This window comes from Pimephales promelas, chromosome 21 (genome assembly GCF_988280905.1).
Source record: "Pimephales promelas chromosome 21, fPimPro1.hap1.1, whole genome shotgun sequence".
Lineage (NCBI taxonomy): Eukaryota > Metazoa > Chordata > Actinopteri > Cypriniformes > Leuciscidae > Pimephales > Pimephales promelas.
Window position 1 is genome coordinate 28,138,828 of NC_142789.1, and position 26,046 is coordinate 28,164,873.

A 26,046-nucleotide genomic window follows, 5' to 3' on the forward strand; every position below is an offset into this window, starting at 1 on the left:
TTTAACAGACAAAAGCGAAGCACTAAATGCATCAATAAATGCACTAAATAAATGCATGCTCTAAATGCATCATCAATACAAAAATAAATACACTAACTGTATAAATAAATGCACAATGCAAAAATATATGCAAAAATAAATAAACTAACTGTATAAATAAATTAAAAATAAATGTAACTGCATCAATGCAAAAATAAATACACTAACTGTATAAATAAATGCAAAAATAAATAAACTGTATAAATAAATGCATCACTAAATGCACAATGCAAAAATGAATGCAAAAATAAATAAACTAACTGTATACATAAATTAAAAATAAATTTACTAAATGCATCAATGCAAAAATAAATAAACTAACTGAACAAATAAACGCATCAATAAATGCACAATCCAAAAATAAATAAACTAAATGTATAAATAAATGCAATAAGCGCATCAATGCAGAAATAAATAAAATAAATGCATCAATCAATGCATAATGCAAAATAAATAAACTAAATGAATAAATAAATGCATCAATAAATGCACAATGCAAAAATAACTGCACTAAATGTGTAAACAAATGCATAAAACAAATAATAAATTAGCCGAAAACACTGTGATGAAAAGCAGCATTTAATTAAATATTAATCACACCACACAAGTTGCTTGAGGTAAAAAAAATTATAATATCTGCAAGTGGAGTCAGACAAAAATGTACTTCATTGAAAAGGAAAACAAGATGACATTTCTTGCACCCCATTGGCATATATTTGTTTGTCTTGTAAGCATAAATTCACTTAATTCCGACATTAATTCAGAGTAAATGTACTTTGATTTAAGAAGGAAAACAAGACAAAACTAGAACATAAGAAAAGTATGGTTTGCAGTGATGATCACTGGATCTGTGTGTCTCCTCACCGTTCATCCACGAGGATCTCCTTCTGTTGTTGGTGTGGCTTCACGCCGGTCATCTGTCTGATACTGACGGCGTAGATCTTGGTCGTGTAATCCATGCTCTTTTCCCGAGCGACGTCACTGTCGTACCCTAAACACACACATCCGTCAAACAACTGTCTGGAAATTCAGTTTATTCTCACAAACAAAGACTAAAGCATCACCTCCATCCTCTTCAGCGTCGTCGTCCGACTCCTCGCTGTCCACGGCTTTGCTCTCGCGCGGACCAATCCCCTCCCTCGCCCAGATCATGAGGGCCGTGTCGGCCCCGCCCACCGACAGCAGCATCGCATCATCATTGGACCACCGCACGTTTGTCACATTGGCACTGTGAGCCACGTACTTCTTAAACTTGGCAAACTGACCCTGTCATCAAGAAAATACTTTCTATTGTTTTATGCATTATTTTTTTTTAGCCTTGCTGAGTGTTTGATAAACACTAAGAAAAGGGGTGTATAAGAATATAAGATCATGTGACCTTGCAGGGGAAGCTAAAGAGCTTGACGAATCCGAAGTCGTCTCCGGTGGCCAGCAGCTTCCTGTCTTTGGTAAGTGAAGAGGCGTTGACGAAACTGAGCGTGGGCCAGATGCCCTCACAGGTGGAGCCCAGGACTGACGTCCATGTGGCCCATTCCATCTTCTCAGACTGAACACACACGCACACACACAGTCACAACGCTGCGCTTAGCCACGTAACAGGATGTGTGTGTAGTTTCTCTACCTCTAAACTGCTGATAGTTTGTCGTCTTCCACGTGGAGCTTCGAAGAAAAGCTGCTCTTTGGCACCGGTGTTGACCTGAAGCAGTTTCCCTGCATTAATGCACACAAAAACAAAATTCAAAATTAGAATATTGTGAAAGGGTTTCATAAGCTGTAAATAATCATCACAATTATAACAAATAAAGGCTTGAAATATCTCACTTTGCATGTAATGAGTCTATATAATATATTAGTTTCAGCACCATATTCTTATTTTTGTTTATATAACTGGTGACCTTCATTGTTTGTCACTAATAAGCACAAAATGAAAGTGTAGAATAATTATTCCAGTCTCTCACTCAAGGATGAAGTCATTACATGAAGATAGACATGAAGTTGCATATGTGTGTGTGTGAGGATTACCGCGCACGTCCCAGTCCACATGTGTGATGCAGCTGGACGCTCCTTTACAGATGCCCACCCTCTTACTGGTCAGAACGTTATAAATGTCCACGAATGAGTCGTGCGACGCCACGGCGAGGTACTTTCCAGCATCTGCAAGAGAAAAGCAGGAAAATATCACAGAAATCACATGCTTTCTGCAGCCATTACGTAACGAAACAAAATAATGTAATACTATTTATTATTGTTATTATTATATATAGTTTCAATAAAATAATATTTAGTTTTTTATAATAAATTATATATTATAAATTATATATTTGTATTTTTATGTCAATTATATACATGTATATTACCATTACCATTTATAGTTATATTATGTGTATATACAGTTATATTATTTTAGTTTTTAATTATTATTAATAGTTAATTAATATTAATTAATATTAATATTAATAGTTAATACTTATTAATAGTTTTAATAAAATAATATAAATTAATAAAATAATATATATATTATATATATTTTATTATATATTTACGTATATTTTATTATAAATTATATATACATATACTGAATTTTTTAGGTATTTACCAATACATATTCGAGCTATAGTTATATAATGGATATGGACTGAAAGTGAAACTAGCAGGTTTAATTTGAGGGTATTTGCATCTACTTTGGGAGAAGGGTTTCGCAACACAGATCTGGAGAGTCGATGGTTACCTTGAGAGAACCTGATGTCAGAGATGATCTCCTTCCTGTGGTGAAAGGTCACCATGTCTTCCAGCGTATCCGCATTCACCACCAGAAAGCTGCCGTCGTTCAGACCCACCGCTAAGGCTTTTCCGTCGGGAGAGAAGGCACAGCATCGGCCACCTACAAACACACACATCAGCAAAATTACATCGTGATGTTGAATTTGACCTAAGGTGACCTATTACGCCCCTTTTCACAAGACGTAATAGTACCCAGAATGTGTGTGTGAAATTTCAGCTCAAAATGTGACGTAGGTCTATTTCCCGCATTAATCGGAGATCTACCCACAGGCAGAAGGTCAGCTGGTACTGTGTTGTGAGTGATCATCTACTGTACCTTTCTTCAGTTTCCGCACGGCCACCATTCGATGGTTGGCTGAGAGCTCCCAGATGCGCAGTGTTTTGTCATCGCTCACAGTGGCACAGATGGGCAGCAGCGGATGAGCAGCCAGACCCCAAACCTCCCCCTCCATATGACCCTGACACACACACACACACAATATACAGACACACTTGCAGATTTAAGTAGTCCTTCAAAATGTCCATATCCATATGCAACACATAATAAAAGTATTAAGTATTATAAAATTAGGGAATACACAGACCTGTATATATATTACCATCACTAAATATCATTTTCTTAATTTCTCAAACCATTGCATTTTGAAGGAGATTGAAAGAACGTGGAGAGAACGTGTGTAAGCAGTTGGTAAAAACTGTAATATTAGACAGGGAAACACACCTGTACGAGTAGAGTCATGGGGCCGCTCTTGTCGATCTCCAGGATCTCTCCGTTCTTTGTTCCCACCAGAATGTGTCCGTGTCCCAGCGTGATCGCTCGGATAGAGGGGTTGTCCTCTAACAGCAGTCCTAAACACCCCAGGAGAAGCTTTACAATACACACTTAACCCTTTTAGACAAAAGCATGATGAGGAAAGGCTAATTGACAATAGATCAAATAGTCAAACTTTGCATTTTTGGGGAGCAATATCAGCCACATTTAACTAGTCATCCATAATGTCTTAATATATATATATATATATACACAACCCCAAATCAGTAAAAGTTGGGACATTCTGTAAAATGCAATAAAATCAAGAATCTGTGATTTGTTCTTTTTAACTTTTTATTGGCTGACAAAAGTAGAACGAAACGTTTTCCAATGTTTTCACTGACCAACATAATCTTATTTTGTAAATATGAACACATTTTGATGATGATGATGAGGGTTGTATACTTTTCTTTGTACTTTTGTCCGCTAATAAAAGAATGAACAAATCACAGATTCTTGATTTTATTGCATTTTACAAAATATCTTAAAGGATTAGTTCACTTTTGAAAAAACTTTTGCTGATAAATTACTCACCCCCATGTCATCCAAGATGTCCATGTCTTTCTTTCCTCAGTCGAAAAGAAATTAAGGTTTTTGATGAAAACATTCCAGGATTTTTCTCCTTATAATGGACTTCAATGGGAACCAGGTCCAACCGAGGTCCAAACGACAGTTAATAACAGTTTCAGATGCAGCTTCAAATGTCTTTAAACGACACCAGATGATGAATAAGGGTCTTGTCATGCGAAACGATCGGTTATTTCAAAGCTTATTCCAAAAATGTAACTTTTCTAAGGACAAATGCTAGCCTTGTAATATATTGTGAGGCGCGTTTGCAACGTCACGTAATACGTAATTACGTTCAAAAGGTCACGGGCGACGTAGCCGGAAGTACAGAATCAAAATCGTCCGACATCATTGTTTTACCTTTTAATTCCTTTTTTGTAAACGGCGTTTGAGTTAGTTTCCACGTTCAACCTATGCGTTCAACTTGTAAACACTCTGACTCTGTACTTCTAGCTACGTCGCCCGTGACCTTTTGAACGTAATTACGTATTACGTGACGTTGCAAACGCGCCTCACAGAATGGAGAGAGGCTAGCATTTGTCCTTAGAAAAGTTACATTTTTGGAATTAGTTTTGAAATAACCGATCGTTTCGCATGATAAGGCCCTTATTCATCGTCTGGTGTCGTTTAAAGACATTTGAAGCTGCATCTGTAACTGTTATAACTGTCGTTTGGACCTCGGTTGGACCTAATTCCCATTGAAGTCCATTATAAGGAGAAAAATCCTGGAATTTTTTCATCAAAAACCTTAATTTCTTTTCGACTGAGGAAAGAAAGACATCTTGGATGACATGGGGGTGAGTAAATTATCAGCAAAAGTTTTTTCAAAAGTGAACTAATCCTTTAAATGATTTGGGTTGTGCAATTGCAACACATAATGTGAATAAAGTAAATAATTATGTTTGAAATGACTCTTCTATGGAATACACAGGCCAGTGTATATATTCACATGTCATTATTAAATATTACATTTTTTTCAAACCAGATGGCACCAATTTTCCTTCCATGCATTGGATTTTAAAAATATTTGCTCTAATTTAATTAAACACTATACATTGAAAATATTTTTTTTTCTAATACATATATTATTTTACATATAAATAAATAATCTAGAGAATATTGTCTAGTACCATGAAATAAAAATAATAAATATTACTAAAAACAATAAAAAAAACATTTATCTTCACTGAACCTGAAGCGCTGCAGAGAAACACACACACACACACACACCCTTTGACGAAGGCGAGAGCGCGGCCCTCTTGATGGCGTAGGTCTTCAAACATCTCTCGAACATGTCGTCCCACAGCTCCACAACTCCATCTTTACCCCCCGTCACAAAACCCTTCAGGTCATAACACACCATTAACAGATCATAAATACATATAAGTATACACACACACACACATAAACACACTCAATTCACGCATCTTCACCTACAGTTCATACGTAATGCACCAGGTCACCAGGTTGTATTGCGTTTATAATGGTGAGTATGACATCCTGCAGAAGAGAACCACACACACACACACACCTTATCCAGCGAGCACATGGCAAACACAGGGCCGTCGTGAGCTTTGATGCTCTTCATGAGCGTGGTGTCCTTCCAGATGTACACGTCACCCGTCGTGGCGCCCGAGAACACCAGATCCTCCGAGCGCCCGTAACAGGCCGACATCATCGTCTCCTGCTTCCCGAGATTCCCGAAAATACCCCTCTTAAACGTCAAGCCTCCTCCTGCATCCAGGAACACACAGTACAGGTGTCCTCAACGGCTCACACACATTTTCAAAACTTCACAAGAATTGCACAATGCCTCACACACACAAAATGCAAAATCACAGAGAAGGAAGTGAATAGTTGAATAAAGTCGTTATTTTTGTGTGTTTTGTGTTCTCGTCGCTGTCGTCACTCGGACTATTTTAACGATGTCTTTAATAACTTTCTGGGCCGGTTTCAATTACAACAGAAGCCTATGGAGGAGTGATCCAGCTCTCAGATTTAATCACAAATATCTTCATTTGTGTCCCGAAGATAAACGAAAGTCTGACGGGGTTGAACAGCGTCATTACTGACAGAGATTACATGTTTGGGTGAACTATTCCTTTAAGCGCACGTCTTTACCTGTGTGCAGCCAGAACTTGATGTGTTTCATTCCCACCGTGAGCAGTTTGTCCATGCGGAACGGGTTTCCTTTCACCACAAAGATCTTATCTTTATGTCCTCTATGGCAGAGAGAGCGACAGATGTCTTTTGTGAACAAACGTGTGCAAGTTGTTTAGCATTGAAAAGGTGTGCGTTACCTGGATTTGGCCAGTTTTTCGCCTTTCTTCCAGTCCCAGATGACGATGGAATGGTCCTCGTCGATTCCCACAGACACTAAACTCTTTCCATCCGCTGCATTTCAAAGAGAAATACGAGAACGCACATTGAGAACGCATTCAAATCAGCAAAAGTGACAGTGAAGATTTTCATTTCAAATAAATGTTTTCTGTTCATCAAAGAATCATGAAAAATGGATCATGGCTTCCACAAAATATTCAACATTGATAATAATCAGAACCACTACAAATAATTGAGCAGGAAATCATCCTATTAGAGTGATTTCTGAAGGATCATGTGACACTTAAGACTGGAGGAATGATTAAGATTTGCATAAAAATAAAACATTAATAGAGATGCACTGGATTAATTTGCTTAAAATAAGAACATTGTCAATGCTTCAATGCAATGGAAAAATTATCTGCCAATTTGAACTGAAATATTAAAATCTTCTTATCAGATGTGATTGTATGATGTATGAGGTGTGACCTGTGAACTCTAGGGCGCAGACGCCACGCTGATGTTGACCCTTCAGCAGAGATAAACACTTGAGCGTCTGGATGTCCCACACATGGATGGCCGGATCTCGCCCCACCTGACACACACACACACACACAGAGAAATACACACTGGGTAAAATGATCAACATAATGCAATATGAATTAAAGCTGCATTTATCGGGGTTCAAGCATTTAAGCACATCAGCATTAAAGACATTAAGTTTTACACAGCAAGCATTAAACATTGAAACTACAGGGATTAAGTGGGTCAAAGATGTGGACACACACTGTGTTCATATCAAATACAAGATTAGGTTTGGGTTAATGTTCATATATTGACATCATAGATGGAAAATAGCATTTACAGCCAATACAGGCAATTTACCATAGGAAATATGTGTTTTTAAAGCTTTTTGACAGTTAAAGCACCACTTATGGTCCGATCTCCATACAATTTTGCATGCTAGATTACCGTTATCTCACAAAAGCCCACCAGAGTTTTCCTTCAGGATTTACTGGCTTTTGAGTGTATTTTGTCACGCAAAACGTTTTTTCAATAATCATTGATCTAGAGAGTCCAGAGAAAAACCATTTCATTTTGCCCGTCTTGAGCCAAAGACCACAATGTATTGAGTCGAAGTCAAGCGGTTTAAGATTTATGAGGGATTTTGTACTTTGGGTTGCTGTAGCGCCACCTATGGGCCAATCGGGTCATAGGTTCTCCACAAATTGAGGCCTACCATCTAGCCAGGTTTGCTCTTACAAAAGTGTTTCAGCACTTGAGCTTGAACCCCAAATTAAAGCGGTGATCCTGACCAATAATGCAAAGCATATTCATACGATCACACTCAGTTTTTTAGAAATCCCTGTAGTTTAGTTGTGTGTCACCTGTCCGGTGGCCGCGTAATCTTTCAGCGGGTGCACAGTGAGGCTCAGGATATCGTCGTCATGCCCGAGGTAAAAGCGCTGTGTGTGTTGCTGTCTGTTATACACCACCGCTACAGCTGCCACATGATACGCCACATCTCCGGCCTGAGTGTAGAACAGATTATTCCGGCAGTCGCAGCCTCGGTACCTGACACACACACACACACACACACAGAGAGACACGTCACATGACACGGGACCACTTGAGAAACTACACGCATGCTGAGATACATTATAAAAAAAGTGTTTTTAATATATAAAACACTAAATACACATCATTTCATAGACATCCAATTAATGTTTAACATTTAGCATTAACAAGCTAACAGTTATCTCATTTGATATTAAAATTGATTAATTCTATAAATATAAAATATGACATTATACAAACCATATAAAATATAAATCTTTAATAAAAGATCTTAAATTATATATATGTGTTTAACTTTGGTTTTTTTTTTACTTTTGCTAACATTTATCTAATTTGACATGACGAATTTATTCTGCAAATATAAAATCATATATTATAAATATAAATTAAAATATTTATAGATTATATTTAATTCATAGATTATATTTAATATACAGATTATATATTTTTTATTTTATATATATATATATATATAAATTATTATTGAAAAATACACAATATATTAAAATATACAAATAATACGAGTATAAATTATATATGTATAATATAATCAATGGATAAAAAATTAAATACTTAATGTATTTTTATAAGTAATTATATTTATAAATAAGGATTTAGGATTAATAAATATAATTTTATTTTATATTTTAATGTGAAAAAAATATATATATAATTATATTATGAATTATATATTAAAAATTCTAAAATATAAATAATATGAGTATATATTATATTGTTTATTATATATTTTTAATAAGTATAACAAAAAATCCATGTATAAAAATATAAATCATATAAACAGATTTAGATATGGTAAGTGGGTCAAAGACGTGGACACACACTGGGTTCATATCAAACACATGATAAGGTTTGCATTAATGTTCTTATCAAACACATCATAACGTTTGCATTAATGTACCCGTGGACGAACTGTAGGCGTAACCCCTCGTCCGGCGCTTTCTGCCTCTTCAGAGATCCAGCCAGCTTCTTCTTGAGCTGAGGAAGATCTTCCTTGTACACCTGAGGGGGGTTCGGGAGAAGAGTTACTCAGAGATTCAGAAAGAGCATGAAGGACAACAGTAGGGATGCATCCGGCCAATCAGCTGTGAAAATAATGAGCGGATTAAAGCAGCGGAGCGTGTGTGTTACAGCAAACACCGGCCACGGGCCACTCCACATCAACCTCTCAGTCTTGCCTGGCGCTCGTAGTTCATCTGGGCTTCCTGTTCGATGTCCGAGTCCAGTTCGGGAACGTCGGAGAGGTCGGAGTCGGATTCGCCGCTGTTGGAGTCGGCGTAACCCTCTGTGGACGGAAAACACTATTAAAATCTAAACTCCAAATCAGAAGAACAAATCATTAGAAAGGGCCATTTTGAAACATACTTGAGAAAGTTTATACAAATATTTGGTTTAGGACGTCTGATTTTTTTTATTAAGAAGAATTTATTTGGGTTTTGGTGTTATCTGATGCCGGTGGATTTTGACTGGTCAACTGATCAATGAAAATTAGAAGAAGAAATCGTGATAATGTTCCTAAAGTGCAATTTTTTTAAACATATTAGAGAAAGTTAATACAAATATTTTGTTATCTTTAAAAATAGAAGGAGGGAAAATGTAACTGTCATGGTTTCACTGTATATTGCTTTACTCATTTCAATAATAAAGAAATATATTTATTAATATTGGTCAAGAAGTCTTATTTGTTATTCAGAAGAAAATAACAGGTTTTGGTGTTGGATTTTGATTGTAATCAACTGATTACAGTAATTATCATACAATATGATACGATCATAAATTCTTGCATCACAGTATCTATGTTCACAATTTAAAAAACATGACAATGAAATGAGCATGCACACTATTATTGTTCTAACTTGTAGAGGTTATTTATGATGATTTTTAAGAACAGTAATTTTAGGAATTAAAATTGTTGTCTTACAAAAAATAAGAACATTTTTTGAGAATACATAATATCTTTAACTTTTATGTTAGAATTTTTAGAATTAGAATTCTATTCTGTTTCAAAATATTTTTTCCAAATGTAAAAAAATAATGCAACATTAAAACTTTAATATTCATTACTCTGAACATCTTAACAATATTTTAATAAAGTATTAGTAAACATTGAAATTAAAATTACCAAAGATTAATAAATGCTATATACGTGCAGTTCATCATTAGTTCATGCTAACTAACTACTGAACCTTATTGTACAGTGTCACCAAATAAATTGTTGCCCTCATTTCTATTCAGTTTGAGGATTAAATCACCTTGCAACAGTGGCTCCAGAACACCATTCATGACTCCTTCCGGCAAAAACCTCCACTGAAACACGGAGTGATCCGCCCCGCCCGTGCTCAGGACCCACTGCAGGTCATGTGACCAGCGCACATTGGTCACATGGGCCGAATGGCCGATGTATTTCTTGAATTTGGCAGCTGGAAGAAACAGAACCGTTAGCGCACACACTGGTTTAATTGTGCCTGGATCACAACGGGATAAGTGTGGACACACACTGTGCGATTTTGCCCACGATTTGATCGTCTGAGATTGATAAATCGAATCGTGACCTTTGAATCAAAAATGTAATCGAAACGAGGATTTGGAGAATCATGACACCCCTATTATTTATGAACATATGCAATTAAATTATGCACCGTTAGCCCATGTTAACAATTTCAAAAACTTGTAATACATTTTTTGTTTGATTGACATCTAAAGGTTAAAATTTTGACCCTATTCACGTGAGAAAAAGAAAGAATTTCTTTTTTTAAACTTTCCTGTTATAGGATTCTTCTTTCCCTTACTCAGGACATATTGAGGATACACAATCAGTTGAGTTTCTTGCAAATATTTTTTTCATAAAATGACTGGATTATTAATGATCTTACAGTGTGACCTAACTTACAGCGATGATAGTGTTCGTACAGTCTGACAACAATCGTAAAGGGCTATTATAAATCGCACAGTGAGCAACCGGCTCAAGCGGACCTTTCTTAAGACAAGGGAATCTGAAGAGTTTGACGAGGCCGAAGTCGTCGCCCGTCACCAGAACGGCACTGCTGTAATTGGCGTCCACGGAGTTGATATCATTGACGTTGGAGTATTTAGGCCAGATGCCATTGACCTCGGGTCCGAGAACACAAGTCCACGTCATCCAGTGCAGTCCTTTGGCTTCCTCCTTCGGCAGGAATTTACCGGCTAAAAACACAGAACAATGGATTATCTTCAATAACACTGTAGTCAACTCACCTTCATTTATACAACGCTTTAAACAATATGGACCGTCCACCAAAGCGTTTATAGCCGGCTGAAAATTAAAATTAAAAAAATGATTCAAACAATGACTTAACAATGGCTAAATCCTGTCATCCCGTAACTCCTCTTTCATCCTCTTCACAAAAAATTTGTTTTAGATGGACAGATCAATAATGTACAAAGAACAAAAAAAAATTAGGATGTTGGAAGACATCGTCTTAAACATATTATGTATCGTCTCAACATAATGAGATGTAATTGGGATGTTAATGATAGAAGTTTTCTTGATAATCTTATGTTTACTGTGCCTAGATGGCAACTTCAGGTATATCACACAATTCAAACTTGTTTATTTTGTAGTTTACTGGTTTACTCAAGTGGTAATTAGGTTAAAAAATGCAAAATTCCCTATGGTTTCACTTTATTTCAAAATGGGCACTTTTAGCATTTTTTTTCTCAAAAACTGCAAGGTTGTGTGCGGAGAACTTTTTCCTAAGGAATCTCTATATACTTCTGATGTTAAATTAAAAAAAAGTAGGTAGTGCCCCACTTGTTGGAACGAAACCCTATTTCTAGGCCTCTTTTAGGCTACTGACATCTTTTCTGCTTAACCAAATGCTTTTTAATCTTCACTATTGCTTCAATGCAAATGAACTAGCGTGCCGTTTTTTATTGTGCAGTGACGTGTGTGTTCGAGTGAGGCAGATATGAGCAGATTCTGTGCAATAAGCTGTATTTAATATATATGATGACTCACGAGTATTTGCAGATTTGTCGTCTTACACGAACTTCCCCAGCAAACTGAGTAAACGTAGTAACACGCCGAACTGGCTGGTGATCTGACAGCGTTGGTTCATTTTTACCTGCATTTGGCGGCGTTCATTTCAAACCCTGTTCATCATTATCAGAAAAATGAACTGTTTTCAACATAATCAGAAATGTTTCTTGAGCAGCGAATCGAATGATTTCCGAAGGATCATGTGACTGTGTCTAAGGTCTCTTTGTAAATTTCAAACCCTGCGTATAACCAGAGCCCATCTAATGGAGAGCCTTGGCACTTCCTATTAGCCCCATTGGTTGCAGTTCCATTAGAATTCCACTGGGGGTGATCGCGGGCGAGAGCAGAATGAATGGGAGTCTATGGGGCTAAACGGCTAAATGTGTCACTTTCACCTGCTTGTCGTTAAATCAAAATAGATTTTATTGTTGATTCCGCAAGTTCAATATAGATTATAGGCCAAAAGTTGAATGAACGAGTACTTATGTCCTTTTGATTTCTTACAGGTTAGGCTGTTGTTGGCCGGAACACGCTAGCATTCTGCTATTGTGTGACGTCATCACATTTTTGAACGGATTTTCAGAACAGATAAGTGAACTTAAAAATGCAATTTTCAGCTGAGTGTATTTTCTTTTGAATCCAACTTTCAAATTACATCCAGAGAAAAGTGGATTTCTGGGGGTGAAACCCCATTGACTCCCATTCATTCTGCACTCGACCGCAAGCGCCCCCGCATGGACAGAGACGTGTTACTGCAGCCAGTGGCAATCCTCTTCAATTAGACATTTTCTGGTATAACGCTGAAAACATGACTCGTTGTGTCATAAATGGCGTGTAAAGAGTCTTACTTGGCATCCTGTAGAAGAAACGTTCTCCCGCTCCATCGTTGGTCTGCAGGAATCGGCTGTCCACGGACCAATCCAGGTGCGTTATGAAGCATGTGGACTTGTTGCACTCCCCCACTTTTTTATAGCGTTGGGCCACAGCGTAGATGTCCACAAACCCGTCGTTGGAGCCCACGGCCAAGTAAGAGCCATCGGGAGAGAACTTGAGCTCGTGAATGACCTCCTTTCTGTCCTTGATGTGGACCACCTCCGTCATGTCCCTGAGACCGCAGGAGAGACTCTCAGCTTCTGCATGTGCATCTGAAATAATGAAGTGTAGTGATCTAAACTCAGTTACCTGACCCGAAGAACAGTGAAAGAGCCGTCCTTCATGCCGAGAGCGAGCTGGGAGCCGTCGTTGTTGAAGGAAACGCTGCGGACGGCCTCTTCCATGTTGCAGCGAGCGATTAATGTGTGTTCGGATAAACTCCACAGTCTGACGGCACAAACAACAGGCTTGTTGGATAAAAAATTAACCCAATACCACCTCGCCCTTTGATTTATTAATTATTATTTATTTATGCATGTTTGTATGAACTATTCATTCACTAAGAAAATTGGTGTCCTTAAAGGTTGGATTTTTCCTCATTTTTTAAATTAAGGCAATAAGGTCGACTTTAGCATGGGTGTGTTTACTGTATAATTATATATATATATATATATACACACATACAGTACATATATACGTATATACATACATATATATATATATGTTCTTCTTTTCTTTAATTTTTCTGTCAAAAACCTCACCATTTCTCTAATAATTTATTTGTATTCCTTTTTTATCACATCTTTGATTATTACTATTGCTACATATATATATATATATATATATATATATATATATACTGTATATATATATATATATATATATATATATATATTACACACACACACTTCCCATAATTACACATACATCCTTTCTGTTTTATGTGTTTTGTATTGATGGTATCGTAACTGTATTCTGCTTTGATAATTAAAAAAAGGTCGAAAAGTAAATTATCAGAGAAATGGTGAAAGATGAAAATAAAATAGGAAAACCCAAATCATCACATTTCTAGCCATCGTGTGAATGTGTGTGTAACACAGTGGATCCTGACCGCACTGATCGGTCGTCGCTGCCTGTGACGGCCAGGGGTTGTTTGGGATGCAGGTCGAGCGCCCAGAGTTCCCCTTCTGAGTGACCCTGCATGATCAACAGCGGCTTATCTCGCTCTCGCACCATCACCTCAAAGATCTCACTGTCTTGAGTTCCTGCTAGGATCCGGTCAGCTCTCCAACACACACTGCGGATGGACAGACCTGGAAGAGAGAGACTCATTCAGGAGTGTGTTTCCCAAAAGCCAACTATAGTCGCAAGTCGTTATCAGCAGTTCAACGAGTCGTGTTTCCCAAAACATTAGTTAAAATGAACATTTGCAAACAGCATCGCAGTTAGAAGAAGAGTTTCTTGTTGTTATGACATGTGGACTCGATAAATACTGATCTTGAGTAAAATAAGCGGTCCCACTTTATATTAAGTGGATTTAAGTGCTATGTACTTACATTGAAAAGAATAACTTGTTGTGTACATACATGTTTTTACACTGTACTTATATTTTGATAATACCTGCATGTAATTACAGCTGTAATTAGTTTATGCAATTTAAACCAGTAACAGAGAACCAGAAGTTTATCCACGAGAAAAACAAAACCGTTAAGACAACGACCTTACAACTCGTCATAGTGCAATTAATATAAGCTTCACACACTCAAAGGTGTTTTCAGCAGGGCAGAACTTAATTGGCTCGTTAACGGAGTGTAAAACTCACAAAAATCAAGAGCTACGGCTGAATAACTCAAAAACATGCCATATCGAAAGTCTAAATTGGACAAGCCGGCAAAATATCAAACAAACAAGCTCAGTGTGGATCGTCTGCCTTCGAATCACACTTTGGGAGAGCTATGTCTGTTATGTTCAACACAAACGAGTCGATAGTCCCCGTCTAGTGAGAGTATAGAAATATGCAACATGAAGAATGTGAGATTACTGGACTCTCAGCTAAACTTTATTGCCGTCTAGTATAAGCACATAAAGAAACGTTCTCTCCTGCAGGAAGCATCCGGCGAGGTTTGTTAAATCTGCGGAGTTTTTCAGCTGAGAATGACCAGACCTGATCGTTTGTCATCCCACCCAATTATCTGACAGTGTTCTGCAGGGAAACCGGTGGTGACGGCTTCATTACTACAAGACTTGCATCCGCTGGAAACACTGTCACTCGGGCCGGCGATGTTTCCATGGCGACTGGATCCCTTATACACTGGCTTGCCCATACGGAGTCAAATCAATCTCTTCCTGTTTAAAACCGTCTGCTTTATTGATGAGATATTGTATTTGTAATCTAGATCACTGAATGCAATTTCCTTGAAAAATGGTCAATTATGGAAGAAGCATTTGTGGTTCGTTGCATGAAACCTCATGATTCACACAAACGGAATCACAGAATCCAGTCATAAAAACAGAATTTAATGAATAATCCAGAATCTCATGGAATTTGGCCAAATTTTAATTAGTAAATCAAAAGTATAGGGTGAATGTGTAAATATTAAAGCACATAATCTCACAGGTCTTTACAACAACCCATCAAAATAAAAGTTTGGTTTAACTAATAATAATACTATATTTTTTAAGGAATATCACACAGTTGTTAAACAGTAAACCTCTGATGTGCAGGAATTTGTTAGTCAAAAATGAAAGAAAATGTTTTTATTAAAGATCAATTAAATTGTTAAATTAGCAGTCATTTGAAGATTTTGAAGTGAACAAATCTTTTAAACTTCCATCCATCAAAATCCATGATATGTTCGGTTTAAAGTGATGTTTTTACCTTTATAGCCCTGTTCCGCCTCCCTGAGGTCGATCTTGGTGATGGGTTTGAAATCCACATCCCACAGCCTCACACATCCATCACGCCCACCAGTGGCGAAGCCTTCTTCACACGAATGCATGCTGAAGATCCCAGCCTGAGAAACAAGAAGAGTTCGCAAACAGGTCTGAACCGTCAACACATGATGCTGCAGATGATTACACTAATGGTTTTACTGCTGAATTCACTAATGTTGCTGATTTCACTTATGCTGCTGATTACACTAATGGTTAAACTGCTGATTACACTAATGTTGCTGATTAAAATAATGTTACTGAATTCACTTATGCTGCTGAATTCACTAATGTTGCTGGTTTCAGTAATATTTATGCTGCTGATTTCAGTAATGGTTTTACTGCTGAATTCACTAATGTTGCTGATTACACTAATGGTTAAACTGCTGAATTCACTAATGTTGCTGATTTCACTAATGTTGCTGATTTCAGTAATGGTTTTACAGCTGAATTCACTAATGTTGCTGATTACACTAATGGTTTTACTGCTGAATTCACTAATGTTGCTGAATTCACTTATGCTGCTGATTTCACTAATGGTTAAACTGCTGATTACACTAATGTTGCTGATTAAAATAATGTTACTGAATTCACTTATGCTGCTGAATTCACTAATGTTGCTGGTTTCAGTAATATTTATGCTGCTGATTTCAGTAATGGTTTTACTGCTGAATTCACTAATGTTGCTGATTACACTAATGGTTAAACTGCTGAATTCACTAATGTTGCTGATTTCACTAATGTTGCTGATTTCAGTAATGGTTTTACAGCTGAATTCACTAATGTTGCTGATTACACTAATGGTTTTACTGCTGAATTCACTAATGTTGCTGAATTCACTTATGCTGCTGATTTCACTAATGGTTAAACTGCTGATTACACTAATGTTGCTGATTAAAATAATGTTACTGAATTCACTTATGCTGCTGAATTCACTAATGTTGCTGGTTTCAGTAATATTTATGCTGCTGATTTCAGTAATGGTTTTACTGCTGAATTCACTAATGTTGCTGATTACACTAATGGTTAAACTGCTGAATTCACTAATGTTGCTGATTTCACTAATGTTGCTGATTTCAGTAATGGTTTTACAGCTGAATTCACTAATGTTGCTGATTACACTAATGGTTTTACTGCTGAATTCACTAATGTTGCTGAATTCACTTATGCTGCTGATTTCACTAATGGTTAAACTGCTGAATTCACTAATATTGCTGATTTCACTAATGGTTAAACTGTTGAATTCACTAATGTTGCTGATTACACTAATGGTTAAACTGCTGAATTCACTAATGTTGCTGAATTCACTTATGCTGCTGATTACACTAATGGTTAAACTGCTGAATTCACTAATATTGCTGATTTCACTAATGGTTAAACTGTTGAATTCACTAATGTTGCTGATTACACTAATGGTTAAACTGCTGAATTCACTAATGTTGCTGATTACACTAATGGTTAAACTGCTGATTACACTAATGTTGCTGATTTCACTAAGGGTTATACTGTTGAATTCACTAATGTTGCTGATTTCACTAATGGTTAAACTGCTGATTACACTAATGGTTTTACTGCTGAATTCACTAATGTTGCTGAATTCACTTATGCTGCTGATTACACTAATGGTTAAACTGCTGAATTCACTAATATTGCTGATTTCACTAATGGTTAAACTGTTGAATTCACTAATGTTGCTGATTACACTAATGGTTAAACTGCTGAATTCACTAATGTTGCTGATTACACTAATGGTTAAACTGCTGATTACACTAATGTTGCTGATTTCACTAAGTGTTATACTGTTGAATTCACTAATGTTGCTGATTTCACTAATGGTTAAACTGCTGATTACACTAATGTTGCTGATTTCACTAATGATTAAACTGCTGATTACACTAATGTTGCTGATTACACTAATGGTTATACGGTTGAATTCACTAATGTTGCTGATTTCACTAATGGTTAAACTGCTGATTACACTAATGTTGCTGATTTCACTAAGGGTTATACTGTTGAATTCACTAATGTTGCTGATTTCACTAATGGTTAAACTGCTGATTACACTAATGTTGCTGATTTCACTAATGATTAAACTGCTGATTACACTAATGTTGCTGATTTCACTAATGGTTAAACTGTTGAATTCACTAATGTTGCTGATTTCACTAATGGTTAAACTGCTGATTACACTAATGTTGCTGATTTCACTAATGTTTATACTGTTGAATTCACTAATGTTGCTGATTTCACTAATGGTTAAACTGCTGGTTACACTAATGTTGCTGATTTCACTAATGTTTATACTGTTGAATTCACTAATGTTGCTGATTTCACTAATGGTTAAACTGTTGAATTCACTAATGTTGCTGATTTCACTAATGGTTAAACTGCTGATTACACTAATGTTGCTGATTTCACTAATGTTTATATTGCTGAATTCACTAATATTTATGCTGCTGAATTCACTAATGTTGCTGATTTCACTAATCTTTATCACACCGTAGCAAGTCGTCATTGGAGTGTCTAATCACACCGGGGCAAGTCGTCATTGGAGTGTCTAATCACACCGGGGCAAGTCGTCACAGGAGAGTCTAATTTATGCTGCTGAATTCACTAATGTTGCTGATTTCCCTAATGTTTATATTGCTGATTTCACTAATGTTGCAGGTTGAGGACATAAACGACCATTGACCATCTGATCGCAGTGAACAATCATATAGCAGAAATCTGGTGTGTGTATGGTGGGAGAGATGTTGTGCGATGCGTGTTGAGCTTCACTCACTCCGTGCGCTGCCTGTATGGTTCGTGTCAGGTTCAGTCCTTTCCACACATAAATGTCTCCGTTAAGAGCTCCTGAATACGTCACTTCATCTTTCGCTGTCGCCAAGCACAGGATAGTTTGCAGGTCCCCCGTCTTTCCAAAAATCCCTCGTTTTGGCGTCAATGCATTGCCACATAATGTCCAAAACTATGAGACACAAGAGTAATGATCCTCGAAAAACAACTCCTGTTTTTATTAACCATATCAAGACTTAAAGAGCACCTATTATACTTTTGTTACATGTTAATCTGTCTTTAGTGTGTAATGTTGCGGATTGAACATGAAAAAGCTCTTTGTTCTTCTCTATATCAGTGTCAGTGTTTCTGAATTCCTGAAACGCCTCCATTGTAGTCTTGAGTTTCTTACGGGAACGGGCATGTCACAATATTCCTCATTATAATAATTAATACGCAGAATAAAGGGGCGGGGCCTGGTGGAGTTAGTTAGTAGTGTGTTAAACTGGCGGTTATGGAAAGGGACGGGACATTTCCCAAACACACTCGAAGCACTCGACCAATCACAACACACTGCTCCAGCCGACCAATCAGAGCACAGTGTGCTTTTCAGAAGGAGGGGCTTCATTGAGACAGGAAGTAAACAGAGCTTTACTGACAGACTAGGAAGAGAGGAGCCGCAACAATGGAGAATATGAGGAGAATAATCAACATTCAAGCTGGGAACCTGTTCTAGTAGAGCCCAAAAACAACACCAAGGGCACAATATTAACTCTTTAAAATCTAGTGCAGAGTACTAAATTTGACAGAATTTTCTTTTGAGAGTTCTTTTCCTTACGTTTTTCAGTATGTTAATGCATTTTTATTATGCCTAAGAAAAACATTGCAGTAAAGACAAAAACAACAAAGGAACTAACGAATAAATTAAGGCATTTTTTCCACTGATGCCTCATTTATTTCTTTCCGACAGCGCAGGAATCATCTTGGGTTGGAATGAACTTGTCTCAGGGGTTTGACTCACTTTAATGTGCTTGACTCCGCAGCTCACCAGCCTGTGCAGAACAAACGGGTCCCAGGAAATATCAAAGATCTGAAACCGCAGCACAAACAGGTGGAAAAAACACGTCAACATCTAGCTCCAAACCTGATTACACAGAATAATCATAAATTAATGCACAAACAAACATGTACTAGGTATTGCGTGACATTTTTTAAAAAAATCCTTAACCATAAACATGAGCAATAATTGCAGTGATGCTTGCTAAAAACTCCTTAATTTTAAACTATGCATTTTTCTTTCAGATAGTCTGATCCCTTCATTATTATACTGATAAATTCAATGCAATGTAAATATTGAAATACACAAATAATGATGCACCAGATTACTGCATGACGTTTTTTGAAAAATCCCTAACCATAAGAGCAATAATTATAGCCAAGCTTGCTAATCAACCAATAATTTAACCATAACAACAATACATGAAGCCTTTTAAATCAACATGACTTTCTAATATTTTTCAATAATAACCTTTGCAATTATCTTTCAAATAGTCTAATCAATTATACCCATTGAGTGCAATGCGAGTTGCTTTGGATAAAAGCGTCTGTCAAATGCATACATTTAAATGTAAAGGATTAATGTACAAATGCAACAAGAACAATGCATGCATACAAGCTATAAACTATGCATTTATCTTTCAAACAGGCTTTATTACTGCCATTCATTTTCTACAAAAGCAAAAGCATTCCTGTTGCTCAAACCGTAGAGCTTCAAGAGTTTGATTCCCAGGGATTTCATGAACTGATATACTGTATACTTTGAATGCAATGTAAATGGCTTTGAATAAAAGCATCAGCCAAATGCATAAATGTGAAATGCAAAAGATATAAATTACAAATTGCTTTATATTCCATTGGCAGTTTAGATTTTGGCAGTCATGCCAGTGCAGTTGTTGAGCTGGAACAACACACACACACACACACACACACACAGAGAGAGAGCTGCAGGGTTTTAATAGCACCTTAGGGAGTTTTCTGGTGTCTGTGGATCTTCACTAAGCTGCTCTGTCATCTCAGCTGTGCCTTCAGCCTGTGTGTGTGTGTGTGTGTGTGTGTTTCAGATTAGGAACATACTCTATCTGTCAGTTCATGCATTGAAATGCTCCTCTGTATTGTAACATAACACAATAACTTATTCATAACTCTTTTCATAACAGTTATTCCTTTACATCACTGAGGCGTTGCATCTGTTGCTATGGAAACAGCCCTACCATGTGTGAACCGAATGCGTTTTTTAAACTTTGTGCACTAGATCTGTCTGGCATTCTAAAGTAAAACGCTGGACTGATGTTTGCGCTGAAGATCGGCCATTGTGTCTTACCCTATCAGAATGTCCCGTGGCGGTGGCTAAGACACGCCCTTTTTTCCAGTCCCAAACGCACACCGTGTTTTTGGCATCAAGTCCCACCGAAGCTAAACGCTGATTATTCAAATGCAAATGACAGGAGAAAATAAGCTCAGTTACTAAATATTCATATTCAACTGGTCAATGATTATGTTGGGCTGCACGATTAATCGCAATGAAACCGCAAGCGATTTGGCAAAGGCTGCGACTATTTTATGTGCAGTTTGTCAGTGCAGAACAGCTGATCGGTGGTAAATGTTCATTTTAGGGCTGTCAAACGATTAATCGCATCCAAAATAAAAGTTTGTGTTGACATAATATATGTGGGTGCACTGTGTATAATTATTTTGTATATAAATACACACACATGCATGTATATTTAAGAAAAAAATATTATTTATATATAAAATATTGATATTTATATATAATATAAATGATATCTAAATCTATATACATGAAAATATTTCTTAAATATATACAAGCATGTGTGTGTATTTATATATATATATATATAAAATTATACACAGTGCACCCACATATATTTAGTAAACTCAAACTTTTATTTTGGATGCGATTAATCGTGATTAATCTTCTGATAGCCTTAGTTCATTTACTTTCTAAAGTCATTTAATTGTGACAAGATGATTGACAGGATGCACGTGTAAATTACTTTTTCTTGACAAAGGGCGTAGTATAAGTAGGCGAGGAAGTCCATACTATGGGCATCATACTATCTGTGGCTGAATAAACAGATTGAAACGCTTTGATTAAACATGAATAATAAACACACGACTGACTTATTCTGTGTCAGAAGCGCATCATCTCACAGAAGGAGGAGCTCAACTCTCGTTATGAAGTGAGTTTGGAGCGTGTTTTTGTTGTCTTTTGTTGGATAAGAGGTTCATAAATGCTTCTCATGTTTGACGCGTGTTGCTTTTTCAAATGCTGTTATAAGTGACTCAAACTCGTAGTGCTGTCAGAGTGAGCCGCGTTCACTGACAAGCTGCACATGACCTACACTATCTCACGACCAATTCGTACGAATTCGTACGAGTGATTCAAAAGTGGCTAATTCGTACTAATTCATACGACCTCACTCGTACGAATTCGTACGATTTGTCTAAACCCACGTGACGGTTATGTTTAGGGGCGGGGTCAGGGGTAGGTCATTCGAATTCATACGAATTGTAAAATATGTATGATTTAGCAAAATCGTACTAATTCGTACGAGTGAGGTCGTACGAATTGTTACGAATTAGCCACCTCGTAAAATTCGTACGAATTCCCGTGAGATCGGGCTCACATAACAGATGCTCACAGCCTTTGTGATTTCAAGCCAAATCAGTTTGTGTGATTACATGTCAATTGCGATTAATCGCGCAGCCCTAGTCTCATTATACAAACATATTTGACATTGCCACAACTGACCAATCCGAATCACGTATTCCAGAGAGTCGTTATATGAACGTATTCAGGAGTATTTTGTCTCACCTGCCCGTCTGCGTCGAAGGCCAGACAGGCCACGCCGTGTGTGTGAACGTCTCTCAGGATGGACACCGTCGTCAGTGTGTAAGAGTCCCACACACAGATATACGGATCCTTCCCAACCTGACCCGTGGCCACCTGGATCTTATCCGGATGCAGCGCTAGACTGAGAACACAAGAGATGCATGCTGTGAGATACACTGAAGAAAGGACTTATGTTCCATCGCACAAAAAAAAAATCATTGTCATTTAATGAGAAGTAAAGATGAATGCAAGGAATGAAATGAATCTCATTGAACCCAGAGCCACACATGATGAACACAGAAAAGTGTGATTGTGTGACTAAATACACACCTGAAGGTGTGTGTGTGAGAAACATGTGCTTCATGAGGATCAGCGCGGCATACATGAGACGAGTCCTTCACTGACTTTCCTTTCACTGACAGGAAGATGATCACAAAAGAGGAGAAGAACTGCGTCTCTCCAAGGCAACGGCTCTGCCATGGTGATGAAGCTCAGGGACGTTCATCATGCAGAAGTGGAGGAGACACGCACACCCAGAGATGTGGACAAATCAGCCGGATTATCGAGACTAATAAAGACAGCAAATGCTAATTTAGTCTCTCTGTTGACATATTTCATTTTGAAACAGGAAGTTCTGTCAACACTAGAGACATTTATGTATGCTATTTTTAAAGCCCTTTAGTATTTTAATTTTAATATTATTTATATACTATTATAGTATTTATTGTTATTTTAAATGTATACATACACATTTAAATTAACAATAAATACTATAATAGTATATAAATACTATTATATATATTTGCGTGTCTATATATATATATATATATATTTGTAACATTTCTATAAAGAATTAATTATTATTATAGTAAATAAGTAGCTTTTTAAATGTCAGTATTTTTGTTTTTCATCTATATTTTATTTATTATTGTTATTTATTAATTAAGTATTATTTATATGCTATTATATATTTTTTTAATAATATTTGTAACTTTCTATATATAATTAATTAATTGTCATTAAATTAGCAACTTTTTTTGAATATAGTTCATCTATATTTTATTTTAGTTAATTTAGTATCATTTATATATTATAGTACGTATTATTATTTTAAATTAGCTTTATTTTTGTATAATTTTTCAAATATTTCAGATTAGTTTCATATAGAACTAATTTGTCATTATTGTAATTTTAGTACCTTTTAAAAAAATGGTGTTATAGTAATTTACCTTAATACCTTTTTTGTTTTAAACCTATATTTAAATTTATAAATAATTATTAATTTATTTGTATTATGTATATACTATTACAGTATTTATTAATATTTTAAATGAGCTTTTATTTTTTTATAATTTCCAGTTTATTTCATTTTAGTTAAAAGTTTAGTAAGAGTCATTTTTTGACGTTTTTTAACGTATTGTTACGATATATATATATATATATACGTATATATATATATATTACAATTACCGAAAATGACATTTTTAGTGGACAATACTAATGCTAATATACCGTGGTCAAAGGATTGCCATGCATTGCCTCAGTCAGTTTATTGCTTTAATAAATATAATGCATAATAATAGTGGAGCAGAATTACAGTGATTTACAGTAAAAGAGCGCATGGCCTTCACTACAGTCCCATTAGCGCTGATATCAGGAACAGCAGGGGCAACGGGGCAGGAGTTTCCTCTCAATCGCAGATCAAAGGCAGATTAAACAGGGCTAAACTGCCTCAGTGTGTGTGTGTGTGTGTGTGTCAGAGAGTTGCAGAACGATCAAAGTCTCTCCATGTCCAATGGTATGAAACCCAAGCCAGCCGCTGTGCTGTGTGCCAATGCGGCTATGCACTACAGATGTGCTGCCATCAAGCGTGTGTGTGTGTGTGTGTTACCACATATGTGCTAGTAACAAGCCAGTGAGGAAAAATCACTAATGAGATCGCTTTAATATCTTAATTGCTTCTCCTAGACAGCAATGACATTAAATCACCATGAATGTTGCTTAAAGAGGCATATGTAAGACTCTTCATGTATTAATCACCTTTTATCGCTAAAGTGTGAACAGCTTGTACTTCAAAAACGAGATCTTCCCGACTCCCCGTGTCGTCTATGAAAGCCTGTAGATGTTAATGTGAAGGACTTGAGTCGTTTTTGCCGGAAAATCTAAAGCATGTGACACGTTCAACGACACATGAAACGAGCGAATGCTTATACAATGTTCAGGATAATAAGCTGAACGAGCCGTTCTGTAATCTTAATGAGTCATGGATTCACTCAAACTATAGTCTCACATAGCCAGATCTATATAGTCTCAAATATACTTTATAATCATATATCATAACAGTGCGATTATAATGAGCTCATCTGTGGACATGAAGATGCTGTAAACACACACACACACACACACACACACACACACACACGTGTTTATTCTGTTATTGAGAGGAATATCAGCACATATTTACATATTCATCTAAACGTCGCTCTCAGCAGTGGTTCATGTTTGTTAAAGGTTTACCACTGGAAAAGTATTTAAAACGTATTTTTACTTCTATGTAAAGAATAAAAATGATCTATATTGAGAATATATTGAGCCTTAAATCACATTCAGTCTCTTGTGTGTGTGTTACTGTTCAAGAGCACGAGCAACTATTGGCCAGAATCACACGCATCACACACACGTCACCAGCGTTGGCCAATAGTGAGCCTTTGTTCTGGCGTACGACCCAGAGGGCTGCGCTGATACACTACGTGAACACACTCGAGGCCTGAATAGTCATTATTTTTGTGTGTTTCGTATTCTCGTCGCTTGATAAACTTACGGTTGAGTCGTAGTCGTCACTCGGACTATTTTAACGATGTCTTTAATAACTTTCTGGGCCGGTTTCAATTACAACAGAAGCCTATGGAGGAGTGATCCAGCTCTCAGATTTAATCAGGAATATCTTCATTTGTGTTCGGAAGATGAACGAAAGTCTGACGGGGTTGAACAACATGAGGACGAGTAATTGCAGTATATGTAACTCATTTCACACCACTTTATGCAACAGCACGCCTGAATCAGGGGGACGGGTTTAGAACAGCGAATCTAGTTTGTGTCTATTTTCATTACTCCGAAAACAAAGACAAAGTTGATAGATAAATGAATCATAACTGTGAAACTCCATTAGGCGTGTGAGAGCTGGTGAAAGAGCTGATGAAAAAAACACTGGCCGTGACTTTAACATCTCTGTGGCTTTCAGCGATCCAGCCGAGGCTTTTCACACGCCACAGTTAAAGGAGTGTGTGAAACGACAGCATGTGCGTTCAAGTCACTTTCGTACTTTCTCTTAATTCATTTCACAAAGATACACCAAGGTTCATAAACTCCAGTTCTAGAAAGATGTGCATCAGGTGTGCTTTGCTTTTTATGTTTTGTATTAGT

The 26,046-nt window shown here is 36.8% G+C and overlaps 1 protein-coding gene across 5 annotated transcripts in view; it reads right to left on the bottom strand.

Moving 5' to 3' along the window:
• The window catches only part of eml6 (EMAP like 6), a 47,308-nt gene that overhangs the window by 14,480 nt on the left and 6,782 nt on the right, over positions 1-26,046 (bottom strand). For all 5 annotated transcript variants that reach the window (XM_089124886.1, XM_089124883.1, XM_089124885.1 and 2 more), the window contains 26 exons: positions 22,606-22,765; positions 21,091-21,189; positions 19,732-19,800; positions 18,718-18,903; positions 15,883-16,018; positions 14,116-14,317; positions 13,314-13,451; positions 12,980-13,236; positions 11,087-11,296; positions 10,366-10,533; positions 9,292-9,398; positions 9,015-9,115; positions 7,906-8,092; positions 7,007-7,112; positions 6,499-6,592; positions 6,320-6,420; positions 5,730-5,932; positions 5,429-5,540; positions 3,542-3,669; positions 3,137-3,278; positions 2,768-2,920; positions 2,062-2,193; positions 1,661-1,749; positions 1,418-1,585; positions 1,104-1,305; positions 904-1,030 (listed from right to left, as the gene is read on the bottom strand). In XM_089124886.1, the coding sequence (XP_088981012.1) occupies positions 904-1,030; positions 1,104-1,305; positions 1,418-1,585; positions 1,661-1,749; positions 2,062-2,193; positions 2,768-2,920; positions 3,137-3,278; positions 3,542-3,669; positions 5,429-5,540; positions 5,730-5,932; positions 6,320-6,420; positions 6,499-6,592; positions 7,007-7,112; positions 7,906-8,092; positions 9,015-9,115; positions 9,292-9,398; positions 10,366-10,533; positions 11,087-11,296; positions 12,980-13,236; positions 13,314-13,451; positions 14,116-14,317; positions 15,883-16,018; positions 18,718-18,903; positions 19,732-19,800; positions 21,091-21,189; positions 22,606-22,765 (3,777 nt within the window). The remainder of the gene's footprint in view (positions 1-903; positions 1,031-1,103; positions 1,306-1,417; positions 1,586-1,660; positions 1,750-2,061; positions 2,194-2,767; positions 2,921-3,136; positions 3,279-3,541; positions 3,670-5,428; positions 5,541-5,729; positions 5,933-6,319; positions 6,421-6,498; positions 6,593-7,006; positions 7,113-7,905; positions 8,093-9,014; positions 9,116-9,291; positions 9,399-10,365; positions 10,534-11,086; positions 11,297-12,979; positions 13,237-13,313; positions 13,452-14,115; positions 14,318-15,882; positions 16,019-18,717; positions 18,904-19,731; positions 19,801-21,090; positions 21,190-22,605; positions 22,766-26,046) is intronic.